This window comes from Mytilus edulis, chromosome 7, assembly GCF_963676685.1.
Source record: "Mytilus edulis chromosome 7, xbMytEdul2.2, whole genome shotgun sequence".
In the NCBI taxonomy this organism is placed as follows: Eukaryota; Metazoa; Mollusca; class Bivalvia; order Mytilida; family Mytilidae; genus Mytilus; species Mytilus edulis.
The window spans coordinates 86,064,277-86,076,611 of record NC_092350.1 but is presented as its reverse complement, the minus strand read 5'-3'; the positions used below and the strand labels follow the sequence as shown (position 1 = coordinate 86,076,611).

At 32.7% G+C, this 12,335-nt stretch overlaps 1 protein-coding gene across 3 annotated transcripts in view; it reads left to right on the top strand.

The window, feature by feature from the left end:
- Positions 1-12,335, top strand: part of LOC139482711 (uncharacterized) — an 82,309-nt gene that overhangs the window by 15,499 nt on the left and 54,475 nt on the right. For all 3 annotated transcript variants that reach the window (XM_071266779.1, XM_071266778.1, XM_071266780.1), the window contains 3 exons: positions 74-172; positions 1,067-1,168; positions 11,437-11,526. In XM_071266779.1, coding sequence (XP_071122880.1) covers positions 74-172; positions 1,067-1,168; positions 11,437-11,526 — 291 coding nt within the window. The remainder of the gene's footprint in view (positions 1-73; positions 173-1,066; positions 1,169-11,436; positions 11,527-12,335) is intronic.

Sequence of the window (12,335 nt, the reverse complement as noted above, 5' to 3'; positions counted from 1 at the left end):
GTTTATATTTATTACACAACATTGTCCAGTTTATGACACAAGTTTTGATGTCTGTTATATGTTGATATTACAGTATGGACAGACACCATTAATGTGGGCGGCTGGGGGAGGACACCTGGAGGTAGTGATGTACCTTGTCAGTCAGGGCAGTCAGTTAGAGGCCACAGACCTGGTAATAATAGATATAATGACCTTACTCTGACCAAACATCACTTTATACAGAATCTACACAAAATCATGTTGTTAATCAGACAGGTTTAATGGACAACAAATATTTGTTAGAATTTTATAAAGTGGAGTCTCATTTTATTCGTAACACAGAACTGAATCAGATAGTAAAGGTTTTATTTTGTTTCCTGACAAAAAATTATTTTGTAAACATCTGATTTTAATGAGAAGTTGATGAGAACAAGTTGTGTTAGTCAGATAATGTTAATTCTACAGATCTAATGTAAAACATCTTTTAAAAATAACAAATACTTGACAGAAATTGAATTATATAAAGTGGGGTATTATTTTTCTTGTCTCGTACTGAATCAGAAAATATAACTTGTTTTTATGTTTCTTGAAAAAAAGTTTTTTTTTTCACTTTGATTATTCTACTGAATCATTGTTAATCAGACAGATTTAATGGAGACCTAATATTTGAGAGAATTATATAAAGTGGGGTCTTATTTTTCTTGTCTCTTTGCACTGAATCAGAAAATATAACTCATTTCAAGGTTTCTTGAAATTTTTTTTTTTTTTTAACTTTGATTATTCTACAGACATGACAGAATCAACATAAAATCATGTTGTTAACCAAACATGTTAAATGGACAACAAGAACTTGTTAGACTTATATTAAATGGGGTTTGCTATTATTTTTTCATGTTTTGTAGAACTGAATCAGAAAATATATATTTAGTTTATAATCTTAATCTACCATTTATCAGTTTATACACAAGTATAATTGGATATTTTCTTAGCCAATGTTATATTTCTTACATTTAGATAAATTGTTTGACACCTCTCTTGATTTATTATCACACACCATTAACATGTTTATATTTTTATATTGTTATAGTTTGGACAAACAGCTTTACATTCTGCTGCTGAGAATGGACATATTGATGTAACAAAATGGTTATTAGACCAAGGATGCAGTCCTTGGGTGAAATCAGAACAGGTAACATTCATTTTTATTCGCGATCTTTCTTAACAAAAAATGTATACATTTTAAATTGATATATAGAACAAAATTTCACTTGAATTTATGTGAACCAAGTATTTAACATGGTGTAGTCACTTGATTTACAAACATTAATCAAACCAACCCACAGACCGCACTTTAAATCACCAATCAACACAGACAAATAATCAAAGTATTTAACATGGTGTAGTCACTTGATTTACAAACATTAATCATACCAACCCACAGACCGCGCTTTAAATCACCAATCAACACAGACAAATAATCAAAGTATTTAACATGGTGTAGTCACTAGAATTACAAACATTAATAAAACCGACCCACAGACCACACTTTAAATCACCAATCAACATGGACAAATAATCAAAGTATTTAACATGGTGTAGTCACTTGATTTATTAATCATACCAACCAACAGACCACACTTTAAATCACCAATCAACACAGACAAAAAATCAAAGTATTTAACATGGTGTAGTCACTTGATTTACAAACATTAATCATACCAACCCACAGACCACACTTTAAATCACCAATCAACATGGACAACCAATCAAAGTATTTAACATGGTGTAGTCACTAGAATTACAAACATTAATAAAACCGACCCACAGACCACACTTTAAATCACCAATCAACATGGACAAATAATCAAAGTATTTAACATGGTGTAGTCACTTGATTTACAAACATTAATCATACCAACCCACAGACCACACTTTAAATCACCAATCAAATCTTAACAAACTGACAAATAATCAAAGTATTTAACATGGTGTAGTCACTTGATTTACAAACATTAATCATACCAACCCACAGACCACACTTTAAATCACCAATCAACACGGACAAATTATCAAAGTATTTAACATGGTGTAGTCACTTGATTTACAAACATTAATCATACAAACCCACAGACCACACTTTAAATCATCAATCAACACAGACACATAATCAAAGTATTTAACATGGTGTAGTCACTTGATTTACAAACATTAATCAAACCAACCTACAGACCACACTTTAAATCACCAATCAACACAGACACATAATCAAAGTATTTAACATGGTTTAGTCACTTGATTTACAAACATTAATCATACCAACCCACAAATCACACTTTAAATCACCAATCAACACGGACAAATAATCAAAGTATTTAACATGGTGTAGTCACTTGATTTACAAACATTAATCATACCAACCCACAGACCACACTTTAAATCACCAATCAACACGGACACATAATCAAAGTATTTAACATGATGTAGTCACTTGATTTACAAACATTAATCATACCAACCCACAGACCACACTTTAAATCACCAATCAACACGGACACATAATCAAAGTATTTAACATGATGTAGTCACTTGATTTACAAACATTAATCATACCAACCCACAGACCACACTTTAAATCACCAATCAACACGGACAAAGTATCAAAGTATTTAACATGGTGTAGTCACTTGATTTACAAACATTAATCATACCAACCCACAGACCACACTTTAAATCACCAATCAACACAGACAAATAATCAAAGTATTTAACATAGTGTAGTCACTAGATTTACAAACATTAATCATACCAACCCACAGACCACACTTTAAATCACCAATCAACACGGACAAATAATCAAAGTATTTAACATGGTGTAGTCACTTGATTTACAAACATTAATCATACCAACCCACAGACCACACTTTAAATCACCAATCAACACAAACAAATAATCAAAGTATTTAACATGGTGTAGTCACTTGATTTACAAACATTAATCATACCAACCAACAGACCACACTTTAAATCACCAATCAACATGGACAAATAATCAAAGTATTTAACATGGTGTAGTCACTTGATTTACAAACATTACTCATACCAACCCACAGACCACACTTTAAATAACCAATCAAATCTTTACACACAGACAAATAATCAAAGTATTTAACATGGTGTAGTCACTTGATTTACAAACATTACTCATACCAACCCACAGACCACACTTTAAATCACCAATCAACACAGACACATAATCAAAGTATTTAACATGGTGTAGTCACTTGATTTACAAACATTAATCAAACCAACCTACAGACCACACTTTAAATCACCAATCAACACAGACACATAATCAAAGTATTTAACATGGTTTAGTCACTTGATTTACAAACATTAATCATACCAACCCACAAATCACACTTTAAATCACCAATCAACACGGACAAATAATCAAAGTATTTAACATGGTGTAGTCACTTGATTTACAAACATTAATCATACCAACCCACAGACCACACTTTAAATCACCAATCAACACGGACACATAATCAAAGTATTTAACATTATGTAGTCACTTGATTTACAAACATTAATCATACCAACCCACAGACCACACTTTAAATCACCAATCAACACGGACACATAATCAAAGTATTTAACATGATGTAGTCACTTGATTTACAAACATTAATCATACCAACCCACAGACCACACTTTAAATCACCAATCAACACGGACAAAGTATCAAAGTATTTAACATGGTGTAGTCACTTGATTTACAAACATTAATCATACCAACCCACAGACCACACTTTAAATCACCAATCAACACAGACAAATAATCAAAGTATTTAACATAGTGTAGTCACTAGATTTACAAACATAAATCATACCAACCCACAGACCACACTTTAAATCACCAATCAACACGGACAAATAATCAAAGTATTTAACATGGTGTAGTCACTTGATTTACAAACATTAATCATACCAACCCACAGACCACACTTTAAATCACCAATCAACACAAACAAATAATCAAAGTATTTAACATGGTGTAGTCACTTGATTTACAAACATTAATCATACCAACCAACAGACCACACTTTAAATCACCAATCAACATGGACAAATAATCAAAGTATTTAACATGGTGTAGTCACTTGATTTACAAACATTACTCATACCAACCCACAGACCACACTTTAAATAACCAATCAAATCTTTACACACAGACAAATAATCAAAGTATTTAACACGGTGTAGTCACTTGATTTACAAACATTACTCATACCAACCCACAGACCACACTTTAAATAACCAATCAAATCTTTACACACAGACAAATAATCAAAGTATTTAACATGGTGCAGTCAATTGATTTACAAACATTAATCAAACCAACCCACAGACCACACTTTAAATCACCAATCAAATCTTTACACACAGACAAATAATCAAAGTATTTAACATGGTGTAGTCACTTGATTTACAAACATTACTCATACCAACCCACAGACCACACTTTAAATCACCAATCAACACAAACAAATAATCAAAGTATTTAACATGGTGTAGTCACTTGATTTACAAACATTAATCATACCAACCCACAGACCACACTTTAAATCACCAATCAACACGGACACATAATCACAGTATTTAACATGGTGTAGTCACTTGATTTACAAACATTAATCAGACCAACCCACAGACCACACTTTAAATCACCAATCAACACAGACAAATAATCAAAGTATTTAACATGGTGTAGTCACTTGATTTACAAACATTACTCATACGAACCAACAGACCACACTATAAATCACCAATCAACACAGACAAATAATCAAAGTATTTAACATGGTGAAGTCACTTGATTTACAAACATTACTCATACCAACCCACAGACCACACTTTAAATCACCAATCAAATCTTTACACACAGACAAATAATCAAAGTATTTAACATGGTGTAGTCACTTGATTTACAAACATTAATCAGACCAACCCACAGACCACACTTTAAATCACCAATCAAATCTTAACACACAATCAAAGTCTTAACATGGTGTAGTCACTTGATTTACAAACATTTATCAAACCAACCCACAGACCACACTTTAAATCACCAATCAACACAAACACATAATCAAAGTATTTAACATGGTGCAGTCAATTGATTTACAAACATTAATCAAACCAACCCACAGACCACACTTTAAATCACCAATCAAATCTTTACACACAGACAAATAATCAAAGTATTTAACATGGTGTAGTCACTTGATTTACAAACATTACTCATACCAACCCACAGACCACACTTTAAATCACCAATCAACACAAACAAATAATCAAAGTATTTAACATGGTGTAGTCACTTGATTTACAAACATTAATCATACCAACCCACAGACCACACTTTAAATCACCAATCAACACGGACACATAATCACAGTATTTAACATGGTGTAGTCACTTGATTTACAAACATTAATCAGACCAACCCACAGACCACACTTTAAATCACCAATCAACACAGACAAATAATCAAAGTATTTAACATGGTGTAGTCACTTGATTTACAAACATTACTCATACGAACCAACAGACCACACTATAAATCACCAATCAACACAGACAAATAATCAAAGTATTTAACATGGTGAAGTCACTTGATTTACAAACATTACTCATACCAACCCACAGACCACACTTTAAATCACCAATCAAATCTTTACACACAGACAAATAATCAAAGTATTTAACATGGTGTAGTCACTTGATTTACAAACATTAATCAGACCAACCCACAGACCACACTTTAAATCACCAATCAAATCTTAACACACAATCAAAGTCTTAACATGGTGTAGTCACTTGATTTACAAACATTTATCAAACCAACCCACAGACCACACTTTAAATCACCAATCAACACAAACACATAATCAAAGTATTTAACATGGTGCAGTCAATTGATTTACAAACATTAATCAAACCAACCCACAGACCACACTTTAAATCACCAATCAAATCTTTACACACAGACAAATAATCAAAGTATTTAACATGGTGTAGTCACTTGATTTACAAACATTACTCATACCAACCCACAGACCACACTTTAAATCACCAATCAACACAAACAAATAATCAAAGTATTTAACATGGTGTAGTCACTTGATTTACAAACATTAATCATACCAACCCACAGACCACACTTTAAATCACCAATCAACACGGACACATAATCAAAGTATTTAACATGGTGTAGTCACTTGATTTACAAACATTAATCAGACCAACCCACAGACCACACTTTAAATCACCAATCAACACAGACAAATAATCAAAGTATTTAACATGGTGTAGTCACTTGATTTACAAACATTACTCATACGAACCAACAGACCACACTATAAATCACCAATCAACACAGACAAATAATCAAAGTATTTAACATGGTGAAGTCACTTGATTTACAAACATTACTCATACCAACCCACAGACCACACTTTAAATCACCAATCAAATCTTTACACACAGACAAATAATCAAAGTATTTAACATGGTGTAGTCACTTGATTTACAAACATTAATCAGACCAACCCACAGACCACACTTTAAATCACCAATCAAATCTTAACACACAATCAAAGTCTTAACATGGTGTAGTCACTTGATTTACAAACATTTATCAAACCAACCCACAGACCACACTTTAAATCACCAATCAACACAAACACATAATCAAAGTATTTAACATGGTGTAGTACTTGATTTACAAACATTAATCATACCAACCCACAGACCACACTTTAAATCATCAATCAACACGGACAAATAATCAAAGTATTTAACATGGTGTAGTCACTTGATTTACAAACATTAATCAAACCAACCCACACACCATACTTTAAATCACCAATCAACATGGACAAATAATCAAAGTATTTAACATGGTACAGTCGCTTGATTTACAAACATTAATCATACAAACCCAAAAAACACACTTGATATGATGTCAACACACTGATCACCAATCAAATGTTAACAAAATGACAAACATCATCACTGATAAACCATAATTCAAACAATGTCAACAAAGGGATAACCAATCAAAGCATGTCAATACAATGATCACCTAGCAATCACTACAAACACACATTCCACCAATCATACACTACAACCAGATCTTCCACCAATCACACACTATCAATCATACACTACCAACACACCTTCCACCAATCATACAGTACAAACACACCTTCCCCCGATCATACATTACAAACACACCTCCCACCGATCATACATTACAAACACACCTTCCACCAATCATACATTACAAACACATCTTCCACCACTCATACATTACAAACACATCTTCCACCAATCATACATTACAAACACCTCCCACCAATAATACATTACAAACACATCTTCCACCAATCATACATTACAAACACACCTTCCACCAATCCTACATAACAAACACATCTTCCACCAATCATACACTACCAACACATCTTCCACCACTCATACATTACAAACACACCTTCCACCAATCATACATTACAAACACATCTTCCACCAATCATACATTACAAACACACCTCCCACAAATCATACATTGCAAACATACCTTCCACCAATCATACATTACAAACACATCTTCCACCAATCATACATTACAAACACAACTTTCACCAATCATTTACTACCAACATAACTTCCATCAATCATACATTACAAACACACCTTCCACCAATCATACATTACAAACACACCTTCCACCAATCATACATTACAAACACACCTCCCACCAATCATACATTACAAACACACCTCCCACCAATCATACATTACAAACACATCTTCCACCAATCATACATTACAAACACACCTCCCACCAATCATACATTGCAAACAAACCTTCCACCAATCATACATTACAAACACACCTCCCACCAATCATACATTACAAACACAACTTCCACCAATCATACATTACAAACACATCTTCCATCAATCATACATTACCAACACAACTTTCACCAATCATATACTACCAACATAACTTCCATCAATAATACATTACAAACACACCTTCCAATCATATACTACCAACATAACTTCCATCAATAATACATTACAAACACACCTTCCAATCATATACTACCAACACACCTTCCACCAATCATACATTACAAACACACCTCCCACCAATCATACATTACAAACACACCTCCCACCAATCATACATTACAAATGTCTGACAGACAACAAGAAGTCCAATACGCTAACATTAAATCTGATAAATCGTTTGTAAAGTATGGAGTGCCTCAAGGTTCTATTTTAGGTCCGCTGTTATTTTTAATATATATAAATGATTTACCACTTCATGTTAAACAATCCAATATGGATTTATATGCTGATGATTCAACATTGCATTTTCATGATAAAAACATTGAAAAAATAAACAGCATATTGCAAAATGATTTAAATGCTATACAATCTTGGTGTAACAATAACAGTATGAAAATCAATGCACAAAAAACTAAGTGTATGAAATTGGGTTCAAAACAAAAACTTAAACAACTATCAGAATTATGTATTACCGTCAACGAAACATGTATTGAGAATGTCCATTCTTTCAAATTACTTGGAATAGACATTGATGAAAATTTAAGCTGGGAAGATCATGTTGATCGTATATGTAAAATTATATCATCTAAAGTATCACTTTTATATAAAATTAAAGTCTATTTGCCAATACACACAAGGCAACTATTTTATAATGCATATATTCTACCATATATAGACTATTGTAGTTCAGTTTGGGGAAATTTATTACAAAAAGATTCAGATAGAATCATAAAACTTCAAAAAAGAGTAGCAAGAATTATACTGGAATGCGATATTTCTATTCCATCTAATTTCATGTTTTCTTCTTTAAAATGGCTATCTTTTACCAAAAGAATAAAATACCAACAATCAATTCTAATGTATAAAATTGTAAATGGGCTAACACCTGATTACTTAGCAATACTAAATATTGATGATGTGCAACGCCACAACTTACGATCTGTCTCTAATAATGATATTTTTGTTCCAAGACCAAATACAAATTTTTATAAAAAATCTTTTCATTATTCTGCAACCAAAGTATGGAATAATTTACCACTCGAAATAAAAAAATGTCCTAATGTGGAATTATTCAAGAAACATAGTTATAATCATTTTCTTGAAAATTATATGCAAGTCAACTAATTTGTTTTCCTTTAACAAAACTATATCAAATATTGTCATTTATTACCCTTTGTATATTTCAATGATTGAATTGTGTATATACTAGTAATATATATTGTAAATTAATGTATGAATGTATGAATGTTAACTGTATGCATGTATTTTGTTTGAGGGCCTCAATGAAAATTAGACTATTTCTAATTGAGTTACCCTCTTTAAATAAAGAATTTATTATTATTATTATTATTAATCATACATTACAAACACACCTTCCACCAATCATACATTACAAACATACCTCCCACCAATCATACATTACAAACACACCTCCCACCAATCATACATTACAAACACATCTTCCACCAATCATACATTACAAACACACTTCCACCAATCATACATTACAAACACACCTCCCACCAATCATACACTACCAACACACCTCCACCAATCACACCTCCAACACACCTTCCACCAATCATACATTACAAACACACCTTCCAGCAATCATACATTACAAACACACCTTCCACCAATCATACATTACAACCACACCTTCCACCAATCATACATTACAAACACACTTCCACCAATCATACATTACAAACACACCTCCCACCAATCATACACTACCAACACACCTCCACCAATCACACTACCAACACACCTTCCACCAATCATACATTACAAACACACCTTCCACCAATCATACATTACAAACACACCTCCCACCAATCATACACTACCAACACACCTCCACCAATCACACTACCAACACACCTTCCACCAATCATACATTACAAACACACCTTCCAGCAATCATACATTACAAACACACCTTCCACCAATCATACATTACAACCACACCTTCCACCAATCATACATTACAAACACATCTTCCACCAATTATACATTACAAACATACCTCCCACCAATCATACATTACAAACACAACTTCCACTCATCATACATTAAAAACACACCTTCAACCAATCATACATTACAAACACACCTTCCACCAATCATACATTACAAACACACCTTCCACCAATCATACATTACAAACACATCTTCCACCAATCATACATTACAAACACACCTTCCATAATTATGCTCTCTTTGTTTATGTGAATCGAACACTAAAGACCAAGAATGACTTTCCGCAGTAACATATGTTAGCCTTTTACTCATATGAATAATGACACTCCACAATATAAACATACATCAGCCTGTTGCTCATGTAGCATAGTGGTTGTCAATAAAGCAAGTACTAGAATAAAAATACTCTCATGGTCCATGTGAATCGGACATAAAGCAAGAATAATGACACTCCACAGTAACATGTGTCATAGTGGTTGTCAATAATGCACGTACTAGAACATGTAGAATAATAATACCCTCATTATAAGTTAACGAGACAGGCAAAATTTTATGTAAACCAGATGGTTGAATTATAATAAATATAACTTTATTATTTCAGTATATTTGGTTTTAATGTATTAATTTACATACTACACTAATTAGGGCCCCGCCTAGTGACGGGCCACCCTATAGTGATAAGTCTATCTGTCCGTCCGTCTGTCCGTAACAAATTGTGTCCACTATATATCTAGCAAACCGTTATAATTTCATACTTTTTACTTGACATGTATATTAACCAACACCAGAGGGTGTGTCATAATGTTTGTACAACTTCCTAGGTCAAGGGTCAAGGTCAAAAACTTGGTTTCAGTTGACAACCCCATGTCCTATGGTCAAGATTGTGTTTTCTCTATATCTTGAGAACAGTTATGATTTCAAGGTTTATACTTGACATGTATATTAACCAACACCAGAGAATGTGTCATAATGTATGTACAACTTCCTAGGTTAAAGGTCAAGGTCAAAAACTTTGGTTGCAGTTGACAACTCCATGTCCTATGGTAAAGATACAAATTTTTTACCACACATTATTTACAGCTGGGCCCACAGAGATGGCTCCCATTTCAATGATGTCTACTTTATTCATGTTCTTTAAAAGTAAAATCTCAATTATTTGTTCATGTATCTCTTTATTATGTCACTTCATATTTGTTGTTTATTTTGGTTGACTGGTTTTATGTCAAGTATTGTATAGGTAAAATTAGTACAACAATTGCCTATTATTTAAAGAAGATGTATATATTTGTATGATTGATAAAAGAGTTTTTGATTGTATTTCAGGGTAAGACTCCTTATGATATGGCAACAATAGAAAGCGATGATTCTAAAGAGAGAAAAAGAAAGAAGAAAGAAGTGATGGACTTCCTAAAGGTAAATATTCTGTCTTAGTTAATAAGAGATATTTACAAATATGTTGACAGATTGTTAGAGACACAACAGACTTTATACATTGAAGTTACAATAAAACGGTTGCCTGTTGTTTTCAATGTCATTGTAGTATTTGTTGTCAGTTAACAATGTACCTGGTAAGTTGACAATTCCAAGCTTGTTGCCTAATACAGATGTTGGCATATGCGAAAGACAAATGTTTGAAATGAGTGTCTCATCTGTTGGATGTCTCTTATTTTTTGTGTCATCAGCTTGCTATTTCCTAGGTATATACATCACATCATCTCCTTTTATGTATACATAATGTGTATCTCTGTGTGGAAAAGTTGATTTACATGTTGATGCAAATATGTAATAATCATATACTAAAACAAAAAGCACATCTTAACAAAATATTTAGTATGCTGTCAACCTGTGTATAGATTTTAAAGCTTTCAGTATGTAGCGGGTAAACAAAGCTACCCACATAGATAAAACCTCTATGAAATGAGTAAACTCAGTAACGTTAACTTTCCTGCAATTAAATTTTTAAATTAAATACAAAAACAAATAAATCCCATCATCATTAAACATGTTAAATAGGCAGTGTGCGGTAAATTTTACTCGCGTGTGATATGGCATAGAAGGATAAACAATTACTCTGGGGATTAAACATGTGATAAAGATGTCAGACCACCAATCCATTCATTCCAATTAAACATGTGGTAAAGATGTCAGACCACCAATCCATTCATTCCAATTTAACATGTGGTAAAGATGTCAGTCCACCAATCCATTCACCCCAATTTAGA